General features: G+C 36.4%; 1 protein-coding gene across 1 annotated transcript; it reads left to right on the top strand.

Annotated features, from left to right (window-relative positions):
- Positions 1-1806: 1806 nt before the first annotated feature.
- On the top strand, positions 1807-19677 carry LOC117331262 (muscarinic acetylcholine receptor M3-like). Its single transcript, XM_033889860.1, has 2 exons — positions 1807-2302; positions 18002-19677. The coding sequence occupies exons 1-2, from the start codon at positions 1857-1859 to the stop codon at positions 18870-18872; spliced, it is 1317 nt and encodes a 438-aa protein (XP_033745751.1). The 5' UTR covers positions 1807-1856; the 3' UTR covers positions 18873-19677.
- The last annotated feature ends 1085 nt before the right edge of the window (positions 19678-20762 follow it).

The following is a 20762-nucleotide window of genomic DNA, read 5'->3' as shown; positions in this document are numbered from 1 at the left end:
TATAACCTGTTACTAAGTCGTTATTACGACAAAGCTAAGTCGGTATTACTATATACTAAGTCGTTAGTACGACACAATATATTATTTCGCTGTCAACCTAGTTGGCTTCCGTAGCAAATTGATTGTTGTTGTAACCCGCCTTAGAACACTCACCTGTGTTACTGATTCTATCTCTATGATTTTATTAGACCTACTGCAATCCAACAATAAAACGTAATTGAAGTAATAGAACATGAATCCCTCGTGAAAACGCCAATGTTATCCTTTTCACAATTAAATGCATGCTTGGTTTATTCACTAGCATGCCTCCTTACGTTAAACACCGTAAATATACTAACTGCGCGTGACCATGAATTTTGTTAAAATCGCAGGAAACACCGAGACATTTTTAAGTTGTGATATTGACAATGAAAACGTACGATACTGGTCAGCAATGATTTGCGCTTGAAATTAAATCCAATCACGAGTATTGCATAGCACCATCTTGTTAGACTTGATTCATTTACTTCCCATCACAAACAAGAGGTGAGTGTAGTTACCTATGACCGGCCTCCAATAGAAATTGGATGGTAGTGTATCGCCATCAGGCTCTCTTAACTGATTGACTCAATTACTTTGGTTGTGTTTGGTTTTTATAACCAAACACGCTACCGCCCCCGCACGTGGTGACATATCATTATCAGGCGGCACGTGGTGACATATCATTATCAGGCGGCACGTGGTGACATATCATTATCAGGCGGCACGTGGTGACATATCATTATCGAGTAAAGGCGGCACGTGGTGACGTATCACTATCGGTCAAAGGCGACACATGGTGACATATCATTATAGGCCAAAGGCGGCACGTGTTGACATATCATTATCGGACAAAGGCGGCACGTGGTGACATATCATTATCGGTCAAAGGCGACACATGGTGACATATCACTATCAGGCGGCACGTGGTGACATATCATTATCAGGCGGCACGTGGTGACAAATCACTATCGGACAAAGGCGACACGTGGTGACATATCATTATCGGACAAAGGCGGCACGTGGTGACATATCATTATCGGACAAAGGCGGCATGAGGTGACATATCATTATAGGACAAAGGCGGCACGTGATGATATATCAGTATCGGACAAAGGCGGCACGTGGTGACATATCATTATAGGACAAAGGCTGCACGTGGTGACATATCACTATCGAGCAAAGGCGGTACGTGGTGACATATCATTATCGGACAAAGGTGGCACGTGATGACACATCATTATCGGACAAAACAGAAAAGTACGTACGACCAGATTTGTGTTCAATCTCGTTTTACTCCTAAAGCAATTTAAGATGAGACTCGGTTTTATCGCTTTCGTTTTGCTATTATATCTGTGTTATCTGCCACCGTTGTGATAAGAATCGCGTACTTACTTTCACTGTCATCACCGGCCCGGGATGATATTGCGCCTAATAGGTAAACATTTTCTCGAGTGAATTCACACATCTGATGATTATAATCCTATACCATAATTTCTGCTACAGGATGATAGGGTTTATTTATGTTGCTGACCATCGTGGGTCAAAGTTCAAGATGTACGCTTTCGGCAAAGCGATAATGCCTAAGACCACGTCTAGAAATAGAAACATCCATTTCAACATACAGGTAACTTAAAACTTTTGTTGATATGCCAAGTCGGAAAATCTCTTGAACAGATCAGCTTACTGAGCCTGTAATGCGAAACACCCGCGGGAGTTACAAGCACTAACAGCGCGCGAGCAATTTGTGTATTTAATCAACTGTGGGATACACGTGTATACAGTCTGTTGGTAGTTGCCGGACCGGTCATCGAAGTGGTCAATCACAACGGAAACACATGGCAGCCTCTTTGGACACGTACAATGTTACCTCCATGGCTAACGATGACTTTGCTATACCGTGGGAAAGGATTGTCATTGGAATATCTATGTATATCATTATTCTTATTACAATATTTGGGAATGTATTGGTACTTACAGCTGTGGCTAAAAACAAAAACCTACAAACAGTGTTTAATTTCTACGTAATAAATCTAGCTGTGACAGACACGCTTGTTGCGGTGACCGCTATGATTTCATATACAACAGAAATTATACTAGGATACTGGCCGTTTGGAAAATTCTGGTGTGGAGTGTGGATTTTTTTCGATTATGGAATGACGTTTGCGTCCGTTTTTACACTACTGATTATCTCAATAGACAGGTTTTGGTCAGTTACTTGGACAGTCCACTACAGGGTACATCATAACACCAATAAGTGTGTCCGGCTTATCATAGCTGTCTGGTAAGTTTTAAAATAACATCTAAATACTTCATTAACATAATATTTCAACGTTTTTTGTAACATATAATATTATATGGCGACATAGATCGAGGAAGACACGACTGAAAACTAAAGTGATGTTATAGAGACAACTAAAAATATATCTGTGTAATAAAAATATATGTAACATAGTAACATAATAGACGAAAGCACACAACTTTATGAATTGTGCCCTGACCGGGCCTCGATCTACGGAAACCAGTCGCCTAGCCAGAAATACCCGCGGCTTATACCGTTGCGCCACATCGATATTATATATATATATATATTAGTACTCACATTGACCGTACCTTGGACATTCTCCCCTATGAGGTACCCCATCTCTAATACTTCTTACTTTTTTTTGCTAAATGACTTTATTGTCGGTTCAAATCAAAGTGTCGCCCATCTAATTTCAACTTTGTTTGTCCCGCGGTGTTTAACACTGGTACAGTATAACCCATACAGATTTTTTTTGTCACTTTTCGAATTTTTTCAAGTTAGATTTTTTAATAAAACCTTATAAATCGCAGTGATAATGCCTGCAACTCCGTCACTCGGTAACCAGGTGTTATACCACTGCGTCATTCGGTAACCATGCATTATACCACTGCGTCATTCGGTAACCATGTATTATACCACTGCGTCACTCGGTAACCATGTATTATACCACTGCGTCACTCGGTAACCAGGTATTATACCACTGCGTCATTCGGTAACCATGCATTATACCACTGCGTCGCTCGTTAACCAGGTATTATACCACTTCGTCCCTCGGTAACCATGTATTATACCACTGCGTCACTCGGTAACCATGTATTATACCACTGCGTCACTCGGTAACCAAGTATTATACCACTGCGTCACTCGGTAACCATGTATTATACCACTGCGTCACCCGGTAACCATGTATTATACCACTGCGTCACTCGGTAACCATGTATTATACCACTTCGTCCCTCGGTAACCATGTATTATACCACTTCGTCACTTGGTAACCATGTATTATACCACTGCGTCACTCGGTAACCATGTATTATACCACTGCGTCACTTGGTAACCAGGTATCATACCACTGCGTCACTCGAGAACCATGTATTATACAACTGTGTCACTTGGTAACCAGGTATTATACCGCTGCGTCACTCGGTAACCATGTATTATACCACTGCGTCACTCGGTAACCATGTATTATACCACTGTGTCACTCGGTAACCATGTATTATACCACTGCGTCACTCGGTAACCATGTATTATACCACTGCGTCCCTCGGTAACCATGTATTATACCACTGCGTCATTCAGTAACCATGTATTATATATACCACTGCGTCACTCGGTAACCATGTGATATACTACTGCGTCACTCGGTAACCATGTATTTAGTGTATTCAGCCTATCGATTAACGCGGTCACTATTACCCAATATAATACCACCTCAAAACATTCTACAGTTTTATCTAGACTTTCTTTTATTGGATTTTCTCTTAATCTTGCCAGAATGCTTTCTCAGTGAAATAAATTCCGGATGAAGAGAATGTCCTGATATAGCCGTTGGTTAACATGGAAAGGAAATGTTTAAAGATCTTCCTACGACTTGTTAATTTTGTCATATGATGTTCTTATTATTTCTAATCCATTGGCGAATGGTTTGCTACAATGTATTTTTCATACCGTACACATCGCAAATGGTTCTTTTTATAATATATATTTCATACCGTACACATCGCGAATGGTTCTTTTTATAATATATATTTCATACCGTACAAATCGCGAATGCTTTGCTCCAATAGATATTTCCACCCGAACACATGACGAATTCTTTGCTGCAATGGATATTTCAATCAGTACACATTACGAATTGTTGGTTATAATAAATTAGTATTATTTATTATTTGAAATGCATATCTTTACGGATGTTTTGGTTGTTGGTGACTATATATCGGTACATCTATACATGTTCATACTGGTGTATATTTAATTTCTACTAAACATGTTGGCATTGACAAAGTTTGGGAAGGTTTAGGTAATAATGATAGTAATGATCGACAATGTCAATCGTCGATATTATAGCAGGTTTACACCTGTGTGGTATATGGTCTCATAGTGGCCAGATCAATAACAACCTGGTCCATTATACCGCACACAAATAATCGGTAATAAAGTGTTCCGTCAGTAGATCATTAATATATCACTACTACTGGGCAGGTGTAAGACAGGTGTGACACAGGTGTGACACAGGTGCGACTTGCGGAAAGACCTAACAATACACCATTCATTATGTAGACATATCACTTCACATTTTTATGGTGTTTATTTCATGAAAGGCTGCCGTAATTTACCTAGTGTTCTATTTTTTATTTAGTTTAGGTCGATAATTATACATCTATATATGTGGCATTTATCGATGAATCGTTAGTCAATCAAGTTGTAGCCAAGAATAAAGAATAGAATAAGTTTGGCGTCAATGTAAAAAAAAACTTATTTAAAACCATTATTGCCTCGTTTATGATGAGATAATATTGCTATTTTTACTGAAAAGATTGTCTGTTCTTGAAACTGAACTTGTTGTTGTCAGTGTTTTTGGTAATTAGCCGTAACTAACGATGTCGCATCACACTTGTTTAAGCTAGGAGCAAAGATACAACGCATTCAATACCTCTTAGCGTGATGATCCATCAAGTAACGTTGTATTTAAGCAATCGTAATCATAACTCTAAACCTAACCGTTCCTCATTTTATGGTAATATACATATTGGTTTGTAATCGTTTTCTGGAGCTTACTGTACATGAGTATACACTTACTTTTCAATAGATCCGGATCTAATTACAATATTAACAACAATGGTATCTATTTAAAACGAGCATACGACATACCAGATATATATCTGTTGTATCGTAACGATCGTCATACTTTATATTAGTTATGTAGTTCTCTATGGGAGATCGTCATACTTTGTATCTTCATCCTTTATATCAGTTATGAAGTACACGATGGGAGATCGTCATATTTTATATTAGCTATACAGTACACTATGGGAGATGGTCATACTTTATATTAGTTATGAAGTACACTATGGGAGATTGTCATACCTTATATATTAGCTATACAGTACACTATGGGAGATCGTCATACTTTATATCAGTTATGTAATACACTATGGGAGATCGTCATACTTTATATTATCTATACAGTACACTACGACAGATCGTTATACTTTATATTAACTATACACTACACTATGGGAGATCGTCATACTTAAGATTATCTATACAGTACACTATGGGAGATTGTCATACCTTATATTATCTATACAGTACACTACGACAGATCGTCATACTTTATATTAACTATACACTACACTATGGGAGATCGTCATACTGTATATTAGTTATGTAGTACTCTATGTGACATCGTCATACTTTATATTAGTTATGTAGTTCTCTATGGGAGATCGTCATACTTTGTATCTTCATACTTTATATCAGTTATGAAGTACACTATGGGAGATCGTCATACTTTATATTAACTATACACTACATTATGGGAGATCGTCATACTTCATATTAACTATACAGTACACTATGGGAGATCGTCATACTTTATATTAGCTATACAGTACACTATGGGAGATCGTCATACTTTATATTAACTATACAGTACACTATGGGAGATCGTCATACTTTATATTAGCTATACAGTACACTATGGGAGATCGTCATACTTTATATTAGCTATACAGTACACTATCGGAGATCGTCATACTTTATATTAGCTATACAGTACACTATAGGAGATCGTCATACTTTATATTAGTTATGTAGTTCACTATGGGAGATCGTCATACTTTATATTAGCTATACAGTACACTATCGGAGATCGTCATACTTTATATTAGCTATACAGTACACTATGGGAGATCGTCATACTTTATATTAGCTATACACAACACTATGGGAGATCGTCATACTTTATATTAACTATACACTACATTATGGGAGATCGTCATACTTTATATCAGTTATGAAGTACACTATGGGAGATCGTCATACTTTATATTAGCTATACAGTACACTATGGGAGATCGTCATACTTTATATTAGCTATACAGTACACTATGGGAGATCGTCATACTGTATATTAGCTATACAGTACACTATGGGAGATCGTCATACTTTATATTAGCTATACAGTACACTACGACAGATCGTCATACTTTATATTAACTATACACTACACTATGGGAGATCGTCATACTGTATATTAGCTATACAGTACACTATCGGAGATCGTCATACTTTGTATCTTCATACTTTATATAAGTTATGAAGTACCCTATGGGAGATCGTCATATTTTATATTAGCTATACAGTACACTATGGGAGATGGTCATACTTTATATAAGTTATGAAGTACACTATGGGAGATCGTCATACTTTATATTATCTATACAGTACACTATTGGAGATCGTCATACTTTATATAAGTTATGAAGTACACACTATGGGAGATCGTCATATTTTATATTAGCTATACAGTACACTATGGGAGATCGTCATACTTTATATAAGTTATGAAGTACACTATGGGAGATCGTCATACTTTATATTAGCTATACACAACACTATTGGAGATCGTCATACTTTATATTATCACATACCTATGCAATCTTACAATAGTAATACAACAATTTTCGAGGCGCGTTTTCTGGTGGCGTGTATCACACATGTGTGATACAAAAAAGTTGTATCACCATACTAGCCGGAACTACTTTTTAGGGGAATTCCCTTTTTCCATCTTCTCGATGGAAACTAAAAATAGACAGTTCATTGGATGAAATAAACTATGGCTGGATGTTCAACATTGATTTAAAAAATATTAAAATATTTTTTTTAAAACACATGCAAATAAATAAATAATTACTACTGGGATATTTTTGAATATGTCAACTTTATTAAAAAGAAATAAAATTTTCCTCTGTTCCGTCGTCTGCTACCGTCTGATTTGACAAGTTTGACAGTTCTTTCCAGCATGGAACTTTCCGATGTGAATTTCGAAATCCTACATGATCTGGTATTTGATGAAGAAGATGACATGGATGGGTTTGTAAATAATGAAGAAAATGATACCATGCTCTCAAAACAGCCTTTACAAACTAATGAAACCCTCCTCGATGTACCCGTGTCTGCTTCCCAGTTTATGCCTGTCCCCCCACCCGTACCCCCACCAATGCCTGTCCCCGAAACAACAATCCCAATACAACAAACTTCGGAATCTACTGGAATATCTTCCGAGAGAACATTCACGTCTGGAATCTCAGATTTAAGGGATTATATAATGAGTAAGAGAAACCCCAACACTGTTCGGAAAACTGAAGGTTGTATCAGGAAATTTGTTGACTGGATAGCACAACCACCCCGCTCTGACGTAAGGCCATTGTGCGATATTTTGCCATTTGAAATGGACACTTATATAGGAGGGTTTCTTTTATTTGCCCAGAAGGATGACGGATCCCATTATGAACCCGACACTTTGACAAGCTTCCATCGCGGAATTGACCGTCATTTACGCGAAATAAACTATGCACACAACATCATGACGTCAGAGTTTTTCAGCACGAGCCGCCAGGTGTTGCAGTCGCGAAGGAAAGAACTTAAACAACGGGGGTTAGGCAACAAACCAAATAGGGCCGAGCCGGTCAGTGAAAATGAGGAAAACGCGTTGTGGGAAAGTGGGCAGTTAGGGTTGGACAATCCAAAGTCTCTTCTTAATACCATTTGGTACCATAACACGAAATTGTTGGGGTTCAGGGGGTGTGACGAAAACAGGCAATTAAAATGGGGAGATCTTGAACTGAAAACAGATGAAAACGGCCAAGAATATTTGGAATTCAATGAAAGATCGACTAAAACCCGTGGAGGAAATTCTACTCACCAAAGATCGTTTAATCCAAAACTTTTTGCAAATCCACAGAATTTATCCAGGTGTCCAATCGAATCTTATAAACTTTACGCAAAACACAGACCAGTTGAAATGAACACTGGCGAATCCCCTTTCTATCTTGCTGTTAACCACAACGAGAACGGTAAAAAGTGGTTCAAAAATCAGCCAGTTGGGAAAAATAAACTTTCCGTAATGATGAAAACAATGGCTAATAATGCTGGTCTTGTTGGAAAAAAGACCAACCAATCTCTCCGAAAAACTCTGTGCACAAAACTTTTGCATTCTGGCGTTGCACCGACGACGATTATGCAGTTGAGTGGCCATAAAAATGTAAACAGTGTGAACAATTACGCAGTTGCGTCTATGGATCAGCAGCGTGAAATGTGTGAACTTTTACAAAATGTCCCCAAAACATCTTTGTCATCAAAGTGTACATCATCAACACTGTCTCGCCGTGACGTAGTAGGTTCCAAAGAGATCGCACCTGTTCAAAATTCTACGGTCCCACGGTCATCTGGAGACTGTCAAAATCTTGCTACCGGGATGTTTTCTGGAGCGAATATTACTGGCGGCACATTTAACATTTCATTTCAAATATCTTCCCAATCTTCCTCTCAAGTTATATCTCCTCCTAGGAAATATCGTAGAATCCTACGAATCACTGACGATGACGATGACTCGGTGTGACATGTCACTTGTTTTTTTGAATGAATTGCACGCGCTGTGACGTAGTCGCTCAACGACAGCCCATCAGCTATATGTCTAGGTATGGAGAATGTGTTTGATGCCATCGATATATAGGTTTAATTTGATTTTTTTACTATATCCATGCTTAACTAATGCTAAATCAAATTAAATTAAACAGTATTTGTAAAGTTTGCTGCTTGAAGTAAACGATGTTGTATTTTAAATCATAATTAAATGCCGAACACTTTCACTGACAGTTGGGAGAATTTATTAACATATATCTGATTGAAAATAAATGATTTCGCATCAATTAGTGCTGTGATTTTCCTTTACATTATCAGTTTGAAAACAGAATGGAGTTAATCAGTACAAAAATATTGATAAAGTGTAAACTGGCTAGATCTGTCAACTAGGCCTACACTTTTAATCAGTTGACGAACTTATGATGACGAGATGACGATTTTTTTTCTTCATTGAAAACGAAAATAATACATAGTGATGTGACGCCACTTGAAACCGCAAATGGATTTCATAATTAAGGAAAGTTGTAATTAATAAAGGTATGTGATAAAAGCAAAACCACCCATATGTGTTGATCTGTCGAGTCGGATCGCCCTCGTTTCTTGCGCGGAGGAAAGATATCACTCGTGTGCTCCGCACACTCGTGATATTTTCCTCCGCGCAAGAAACTCGGGCGATCCGACTCGACAGATCAACACATATGGGTGGTTTTGCTTATTTATCTATACAGTACACTATTGGAGATCGTCATACTTTATATATTAGCTATACACTACACTATGGGAGATCGTCATACTTTATATTAGTTATTTAGTTCACTATGGGAGATCGTCATACTTTATATTAGTTATGTAGTACACTATGGGAGATTGTCATACCTTATATATTAGCTATACACTACACTATTGGAGATCGTCATACTTTATATCAGTTATGAAGTACACTATGGGAGATCGTCATACTTTATATATTAGCTATACAGTACACTATGGGAAATCGTCATACTGTATATTAGTTATGTAGTACACTATGGGAGATTGTCATACCTTATATTATATATACAGTACACTATGGGAGATCGTCATACTTTATATTAGTTATGAAGTACACTATGGGAGATCGTCATACTTTATATTAGCTATACACAACACTATTGGAGATCGTCATACTTTATATTATCTATACAGTACACTATTGGAGATCGTCATACTTTATAAATTAGCTATACACTACACTATGGGAGATCGTCATACATTATATTAGTTATTTAGTTCACTATGGGAGATCGTCATACTTTATATTAGTTATGTAGTACACTATGGGAGATTGTCATACCTTATATATTAGCTATACACTACACTATTGGAGATCGTCATACTTTATATCAGTTATGAAGTACACTATGGGAGATCGTCATACTTTATATATTAGCTATACAGTACACTATTGGAGATCGTCATACTTTATATTATCTATACAGTACACTATTGGAGATCGTCATACTTTATATATTAGCTATACACTAGACTATGGGAGATCGTCATACTTTATATTAGTTATGTAGTTCACTATGGGAGATCGTCATACTTTATATTAGTTATGTAGTACACTATGGGAGATTGTCATACCTTATATATTAGCTATACACTACACTATTGGAGATCGTCATACTTTATATCAGTTATGAAGTACACTATGGGAGATCGTCATACTTTATATATTATCTATACAGTTCACTATGGGAGATCGTCATACTTTATATTAACTATACAGTACACTATGGGAGATTGTCATACCTTATATTAACTATACAGTACACTATGGGAGATCGTCATACTGTATATTAGTTATGAAGTACACTATGGGAGATCGTCATACTGTATATTAGTTATGTAGTACTCTATGTGACATCGTCATACTTTATATTAGTTATGTAGTACTCTATGGGAGATCGTCATACTTTGTATCTTCATACTTTATATCAGTTATGAAGTACACTATGGGAGATCGTCATACTTTATATTAACTATACACTACATTATGGGAGATCGTCATACTATATTATTAGCTATACAGTACACTATGGGAGATCGTCATACTTTATATTAACTATACACTACATTATGGGAGATCGTCATACTTTATATTAGCTATACAGTACACTATGGGAGATCGTCATACTTTATATTAGCTATACAGTACACTATCGGAGATCGTCATACTTTATATATTAGCTATACAGTACACTATGGGAGATGGTCATACTTTATATAAGTTATGAAGTACACTATGGGAGATCGTCATACTTTATATTATCTATACAGTACACTATTGGAGATCGTCATACTTTATATATTAGCTATACACTACACTATGGGAGATCGTCATACTTTATATTAGTTATGTAGTTCACTATGGGAGATCGTCATACTTTATATTAGTTATGTAGTACACTATGGGAGATTGTCATACCTTATATATTAGCTATACACTACACTATTGGAGATCGTCATACTTTATATCAGTTATGAAGTACACTATGGGAGATCGTCATACTTTATATATTAGCTATACAGTACACTATGGGAAATCGTCATACTGTATATTAGTTATGTAGTACACTATGGGAGATTGTCATACCTTATATTAACTATACAGTACACTATGGGAGATAGTCATACTTTATATTAGTTATGAAGTACACTATGGGAGATCGTCATACTTTATATTAGCTATACAGTACACTATAGGAAATCGTCATACTGTATATTAGTTATGAAGTACACTATGGGAGATCGTCAAACTTTATATTAGTTATGTAGTACACTATGGGAGATCGTCATACTTTATATTAGTTATGTAGTACACAATGGGAGATCGTCATACTTTATATTAGCTATGTAATACACTATTGGAGATCGTCAAACTTTATATTAGCTATACAGTACACTATGGGAGATCGTCATACTTTATATTAGCAATAAAGTACACTATGGGAGATCGTCATACTTTATATTAGCTATACAGTACACTATGGGAAATCGTCATACTGTATATTAGCTATACAGTACACTATGGAAAATCGTCATACTTTATATTATCTATACAGTACACTATTGGAGATCGTCATACTTTATATTAGTTATGTAGTACCCTATGGGAGATCGTCATATTTTATATTAGCTATACAGTACACTATCGGAGATCGTCATACTTTATATATTAGATATACAGTACACTGTGGGAGATCGTCATACTTTATATTAGCTATAGAGTACACTATCGGAGATGGTCATACTTTATATAAGTTATGAAGTACACTATGGGAGATCGTCATACTTTATATTATCTATACAGTTCACTTTTGGAGATCGTCATACTTTATATTATCTATACAGTATACTATGGGAGATCGTCATACTATATATTAGCTATACAGTACACTATTTGAGATCGTCATACTTTATATATTAGCTATACACTACACTATGGGAGATCGTCATACTTTATATTAGTTATGTAGTTCACTATGGGAGATCGTCTTACTTTATATTAGTTATGTAGTACACTATGGGAGATTGTCATACCTTATATATTAGCTATACACTACACTATTGGAGATCGTCATACTTTATATCAGTTATGAAGTACACTATGGGAGATCGTCATACTTTATATTAGTTATGTAGTACACTATGGGAGATCGTCATACTTTATATCAGTTATGAAGTACACTATGGGAGATCGTCAAACTTGATATTAGTTATATAGTACACAATGGGAGATCGTCAAACTTTATATAAGTTATGAAGTACACTATGGGAGATCGTCAAACTTTATATTAGTTATGTAGTACACTATGGGAGATCGTCATACTTTATATTAGTTATGTAGTACACAATGGGAAATCGTCAAACTTTATATTAGTTATGTAATATACTATGGGAGATCGTCATACTTTATATTAGTTATACAGTACACTGTGGGAGATCGTCATACTTTATATTAGCTATACAGTACACTGTGGGAGATCGTCATACTTTATATTAGTTATGTAGTACATTGTGGGAGATCGTCATACTTTATATTTACTATACAGTACACTATGGGAGATCGTCATACTTTATATCAGTTATGAAGTACACAATGGGAGATCGTCAAACTTTATATTAACTATACAGTACACTATGGGAGATCGTCATACTTCATATTAGTTATGTAGTAAACTATGGGAGATCGTCATACTTTATATTAGTTATGTAGTACACTATGGGAGATCGTCAAACTCTATATTAGTTATGTAGTTCTCTAAGGGAGATCGTCATACTTTATATTAACTATACACTACACTATGGGAGATCGTCATACTTTATATTAGTTATGTAGTTCTCTATGGGAGATCGTCATACTTTGTATCTTCATACTTTATATAAGTTATGAAGTAAACTATGGGAGATCGTCATATTTTATATTAGCTATACAGTACACTATGGGAGATGGTTATACTTTTTATAAGTTATGAAGTACACTATGGGAGATCGTCATACTTTATATTAGCTATACACTACACTATTGGAGATCGTCATACTTTATATTATCTATACAGTACACTGTTGGAGATCGTCATACTTTATATTATCTATGCAGTATACTATGGGAGATCGTCATACTATATATTAGTTATGTAATATACTATCGGAGATCGCCATACTGTTTATTAGCTATACAGTACACTATTTGAGATCGTCATACTTTATATATTAGCTATACACTACACTATGGGAGATCGTCATACTTTATATTAGTTATGTAGTTCACTATGGGAGATCGTCATACTTTATATTAGTTATGTAGTACACTATGGGAGATTGTCATACCTTATATATTAGCTATACACTACACTATTGGAGATCGTCATACTTTATATCAGTTATGAAGTACACTATGGGAGATCGTCATACTTTATATATTAGCTATACAGTACACTATGGGAAATCGTCATACTGTATATTAGTTATGTAGTACACTATGGGAGATTGTCATACCTTATATTAACTATACAGTACACTATGGGAGATCGTCATACTTTATATTAGTTATGAAGTACACTATGGGAGATCGTCATACTTTATATTAGCTATACAGTACACTATGGGAAATCGTCATACTGTATATTAGTTATGAAGTACACTATGGGAGATCGTCAAACTTTATATTAGTTATGTAGTACACTACGGGAGATCGTCATACTTTATATTAGTTATGAAGTACACTATGGGAGATCGTCAAACTTTATATTAGTTATGTAGTTCACTATTGGAGATCGTCATACTTTATATTAGTTATGTAGTACACTATGGGAGATTGTCATACCTTATATATTAGCTATACACTACACTATTGGAGATCGTCATACTTTATATCAGTTATGAAGTACACTATGGGAGATCGTCATACTTTATATTAGCTATACAGTACACTATTGGAGATCGTCATACTTTATATTATCTATACAGTACACTATTGGAGATCATCATACTTTATATTAACTATACACTACACTATTGGAGATCATCATACTTTATATTAGCTATACAGTACACTATCGGAGATCGTCATACTTTATATATTAGATATACAAAGTATATGTGGGAGATCGTCATACTTTATATTAACTATACAGTACACTATGGGAGATCGTCATACTTTATATTAACTATACAATACACTATGGGAGATCGTCATACTTTATATTAACTATACAATACACTGTGGGAGATCGTCATACTTTATATTAACTATACAATACACTATGGGAGATCGTCATACTTTATATTAGCTATACAGTACACTATGGGAGATCGTCATACTTTATATATTAGATATACAGTACACTATGGGAGATCGTCATACTTTATATTAGATATACAGTACACTGTGGGAGATCGTCATACTTTATATTAGCTATACAGTACACTGTGGGAGATCGTCATACTTTATATTAGTTATGTAATATACTATGGGAGATCGTCATACGTTATATTAGCTATACAATACACTATGGGAAATCGTAATAATGTATATTAGCTATACAATACACTATGGAAAATCGTCATACTGTATATTAGCTATACAGTACACTATGTAAAATCGTCATACTTTATATTAGCTATACAGTACACTATCGGAGATTGTCATACCTTATATTAGCTATACAGTACACTATGGGAAATCGTAATAATGTATATTAGCTATACAATACACTATGGAAAATCGTCATACTTTATATTAGCTATACAGTACACTATGGGAAATCGTCATACTTTATATTAGCTATACAGTACACTATGGGAGATCGTCATACTTTATATTAGTTATGTAGTACACTATGGGAAATCGTCATACTGTATATTAGCTATACAGTACACAATGGGAAATCGTTATACTTTATATTAGCTGTGTAGTACACTATTATAAATCACTGACCGTGTATAAGCTATACAGTACACTAAACGGGATAGTACACAATATATAAGAATTCTGGGGCCGATCATCATCGGAAAATGAACACAGGAAAACTGATCGTAGTTGAATATGAGGTCGTCTTTTTAGTGAAAAGGGCAGCCATTTGTCGATCAATTGTCAAATTCTTAAACTAGGCATTATGCCGGGTACATTGTCATTAGGTAAATGTGTGTTACATTGCCCACTCTCTTGTCCATATCACTACTTCTGTAACCTAAGGGACCTGATACGTATTAAACAGTAATACTACAATGCTACATTAATGTATACAACATGCCAACATTTAAGCTAAGTGGTGTGATTTCCATAGTTAATTCCCTAACTCAACAATAAGGATTTTTTTGCAAATTACATTTATGTACTTGGCTTCGGTACTTTCTAATTTTGAAATGGTTATTTTGAAATGATTACTAATATAAGATATTGGTGTTTTAAAGAAGATTTACTTACTGCCCTTTCAGTGAACGACATATACTCAATATATGGCGACGACTGAACATGGTTGTCAACTCTTCATTATTATGAACCAGAAACGTATTGGATTGATTACTATTCTAAATAAAGTCACATCAAACACACGGAGATCCGACCACTATCAATTTAACATCAACAGCACGTTACAATCAAGTTTGATATAGGCCTACACATTCCCCACAGCAAGACTCGGGTATCCCCCTTTACATTAGATATAGATTAGGTTTGATATCATGGTGTTCACCGACTATAGTCTTTGGACGAGGTGATAAAAAGAATCTCGCTCCGGCTCTTAAAAAAGTATATAATCAAACCCTACCATACATATTAAACTTCGGAACTGTTTGCCACAAAAAAGCATGCAATATATATGCTATCAATGATCAATTTATCGATGTCTAATTTTTGAAGGTCTTTAGAATTTATGTATTTCGGAAAGTTTTTTTCACTATCGAAAAGTGTTCAGTCGAGTTCGCTGTTACTGTATATATAAAATTAAAACACCCTGGAAAGCGTGATTTTTCTAAATTTCCGACGAAATATTTTTCGGAAAACGACGAAAAATATACCAATCACCCCAGGGTCTCTGTCGATGAACGTAGGGAACGTGGGTTACCGACGAATGGTTTCACTACGATCAACCTGTCGGTGAACGTAGAGAACGTGAGTTACCGACGAATGGTTTCACTACGATCAACCTGTCAGTGAACGTAGGGAACGTGGGTTACCAACGAATGGTTTCACTACGATCAACCTGTCGGTGAACGTAGAGAACGTGAGTTACCGACGAATGGTTTCACTACGATCAACCTGTCGGTGAACGTAGGGAACGTGAGTTACCGACGAATGGTTTCACTACGATCAACCTGTCGGTGAACGTAGGGAACGTGGGTTACCGACGAATGGTTTCACTACGATCAACCTGTCGGTGAACGCAGGGAACGTGGGTTACCGACGAATGGTTTCACTACGATCAACCTGTCAGTGAACGTAGGGAACGTGGGTTACCGACGAATGGTTTCACTACGATCAACCTGTCGGTGAACGTAGGGAACGTGGGTTACCGACGAATGGTTTCACTACGATCAACCTGTCGATGAACATGAGGAACGTGAGTTACCGACGAATGGTTTCACTATGATCAACCTGTCGGTGAACGTAGGGAACGTGAGTTACCGACGAATGGTTTCACTACGATCAACCTGTCGGTGAACGTAGGGAACGTGAGTTAACGACGAATGGTTTCACTACGATCAACCTGTCGGTGAACGTAGGGAATGTGGGTTACCGACGAATGGTTTCACTACGATCAATCTGTCGGTGAACGTAGGGAACGTGGCTTACCGACGAATGGTTTCATTACGATCAACCTGTCGGTGAACGTAGGGAACGTGAGTTACCGACGAATGGTTTCACTACGATCAACCTGTCGGTGAACGTAGGGAACGTGAGTTACCGACGAACGGTTTCACTACGATCAACCTGTCGGTGAACGTAGGGAACGTGAGTTACCGACGAACGGTTTCACTACGATCAACCTGTCGATGAACGTAGGGAACGTGAGTTACCAACGAATGGTTTCACTACGATCAACCTGTCGATGAACGTAGGGAACGTGAGTTACCAACGAATGGTTTCACTACGATCAACCTGTCGGTGAACGTAGGGAACCTGAGTTACCGACGAATGGTTTCACTACGATAAACCTGTCGGTGAACGTAGGGAACGTGGGTTACCGACGAATGGTTTCACTACGATCAACCTGTCGGTGAACGTAGGGAACGTGGATTACCAACGAATGGTTTCACAACGATTAATCCTGGTTTATTTGTCCTCCTAAATTACGAGTCCTCAATTAGAATTAACATTTCACAGATGCTGTTTTATGATAATATTCTTTAAATCTTTTTGAGAGCTTCTTGACCTTATACATATTCATAGTGTTCGATGAATATTTGAATATTTATACCCTACAACCCACAATAGAAGCTAAATGGTAACATAATATTGAGTGTCGATTTGTTTTTCAGGGTCGTGATGGTGGTACTATGGCTCCCCCCATGTATCCTTGACAGGATGAACAACTCCGTGCCATACCAATGTGTTTGGGATCCTTCCAAAAACAAAGAGTTTGTTATCGTCATAGCAACAATCGGCCATCACGGATCATTTGTTGTCATGATGCTGTGTTATATACGAGTTTTTCTTGTTGTCCTAAACCGGAAAAGAGTGGGAAATGTATATCAACATTCTAAGCAAGAAATTGTCAAGAAAACAACGAATCTGGTAAAAATTTACGCCAAATCAGACACAGATATTAATATATCGGAACCACCTGCCGGGAAAGGTATTAAATCATCTTCAGTGGAAGAAGTAGGTGATAATAAGATAGGACCGGAAGTGACAACAAATCCGACGTTTCCCTGGAGAAGCGACCCGTACCTACGACCTGATTCATATAAAACGTTACTGAAAGTGAATGACAAAAAGATGTTTGTTTCTAATGTTACAATAACAACGGCAGCTTCTGGAGCACTAGACACGGACCTAGATACAAGCGACGGGTCATGTAAAGCTTACCAAGAGAGGCCACAAACGAGAGATAGAGGTCATTCCAAGAAACGGAAGCAAAAAGAGGACAGAAAATATGAACGAAACGAAAGGAAAGTGTTTAAGACTTTAACGTATATCTTAGTTGGTTATGTGATATGTTGGCTTCCGTTTCATTTAGTGTTTGACGTCAGATGTGCTTTGCCGGAAGCTGTACCGCCACTTGTTTATAATATTACATTTTGGTTATCTTACATGAACTCTACTATCAACCCATTCCTTTATAACTTCAGCAGTGCCGAATTCCGTGCAGCATCTAAGGCTTTACTCTTCAGAAAAAGCCGAACATGAAAGCTCGTATGAATCTTTAAAGAATGCACTGTGGTGCATTGTGAATTATTTGAATTACCTGTCGAACTCGTACAACATTTTGTATACACACATTCTGTCTCTGAGGCGATCATTAACACTCCAATCTAGCGTCGTCTTTAAAGGACTGGGCGTGTATGCGCCTTTAATATAGGTGTTAAATGGAGATTATTTTTAATCTCTGTGATGAATTTGCCCCGTTGTTGTCGTCATCAGAGTTGACAGGGACACTAATTTATTGTAAAATGATATTTGGTGGCGCTCTTTTGGGGTAAACGGGGGCTTTTTTTTTTTATTTATAACGACTGCAAAAACCAACTTTACCAACTATTATGAATCCCTTTTGTTGGCCTTGATGACAGCATAAAAGGTTTTAATGTGAGAGGAAACAGAAGTACCAACAGAAAAGCCACTTTGTCGGGCAGGTGCCATACATTTCCACGGTCGGTCAAGGAATCGAATCCTGGCTGCCTACGAGAATGGCAACTGTGTAACCACTGTGCTACCAAACTGTAACGCTTTCAATGATATTTACGAAGCACATGACTTTGTATCTATTTGAGTTTAATTCAATTAACAAAAACAATAACAAAAACAAGGATACCAAGCTACAGATAAAACTCGATGATTAAAAGTACTACTTAATAACGTAAACTTTTGAAGACATTTTGACATAAAATGAATATTTAATTAAAATAGTCTCGTGATTAGAAAAAAATACTATGCTATGTAAGATTTATGTTTTAGTTGTCCGCTCGATTTTATAAATAAACATTGATAGAACTAGGTTCGTATATAGTGTCAAATAAATTGACCCTACGGCCTCGTTTCCACTTTACACCGGTCTAGAGGCTGTGCGAGAGAAGGATACGGAAGTACTCCTACACTTATTGACGTCATTTACAATTCTCATCGACAGGTGCCATTACTGGTGGATCCTAGGGGAGAGGTTTATGTTCACGGAAATCGATGTTAATAAAGGTTGATTGTTTGTGTGAACTCCAATAAACGTAATGACTTAGACTGACAGGTGTGTGATCTCTACAGACCGCAATTTACTGACAACAAACAGAATAGTTTGATTTCTAAATCAAAGTAAAATTGCTTCTAAAACGTTGTTCAGTTTACGTACATGTAGATGGGGCACCTCGAATGGCGTTATATTTACATTATGATTATTATTTTTGATTTTATCTGTTAAAGCATATGATTCATTAATGTTTCTTAAATACATTAAACTTTACATTTAAGGTGAAAAGTATTAGCCCAATACTATAAATAGAAGCAACGGACTGGTTCAATGCTGATGAGTACATAAGTTTGCTACCAATTTGGGTTGACTTGGTATTTCTAGGAACACTTTTCAAAAGATAACATGAAATGACAATTCAACATAAAAATATAGGAACAATAATCAGTAATTTGTGACACGGCAGCGAAACTGTTTAGAACCGACTAAAATTCAATAGAGACTACCCGTCAACATAGGAGGAATCAGACCTTGAAGTCAACAAGAAATAGGTTTCAGTCAGACTTTTACGCTGCTGAATTATATCTTCAGTAGAATGGATAGTAGTCTAAAAAGTCATCAATAAAAGAAGCCACCATGCAGGCCAGTATACCTCGATCTCTGCTTCCAGGTCTTTAGATTGGCATAGGGGAGCAGCTACGCCATCATATTGATTCCAAATTTCTGATAGATACATATCATAGAAAACAAATATTACGAGAATTTTTAAACAATTACTTTAAATGGATATGACATTATCTTTGTCTGTGTGTTGCAAGCTATGTGTTGCTAACTGAATAAATTAATGATTATTTAAATAATCTGACCTTGAGTTCTTAACAAGGGATTACAAATATAGGTAG

Source organism: Pecten maximus, chromosome 7 (assembly GCF_902652985.1).
Source record: "Pecten maximus chromosome 7, xPecMax1.1, whole genome shotgun sequence".
In the NCBI taxonomy this organism is placed as follows: domain Eukaryota; kingdom Metazoa; phylum Mollusca; class Bivalvia; order Pectinida; family Pectinidae; genus Pecten; species Pecten maximus.
Note: the sequence above shows the minus strand (reverse complement) of the source record. Positions and strands in the feature narration are given on the sequence as shown.

Bases quoted from the DNA above. Each gene is read 5' to 3' on its own strand.
- LOC117331262 (XM_033889860.1), top strand. From the start codon at position 1,857: ATGGCAGCCTCTTTGGACACGTACAATGTTACCTCCATGGCTAACGAT. The intron at 2,303-18,001 runs GTAAGTTTTAAA...TTTGTTTTTCAG, and splicing joins CGGCTTATCATAGCTGTCTG to GGTCGTGATGGTGGTACTAT.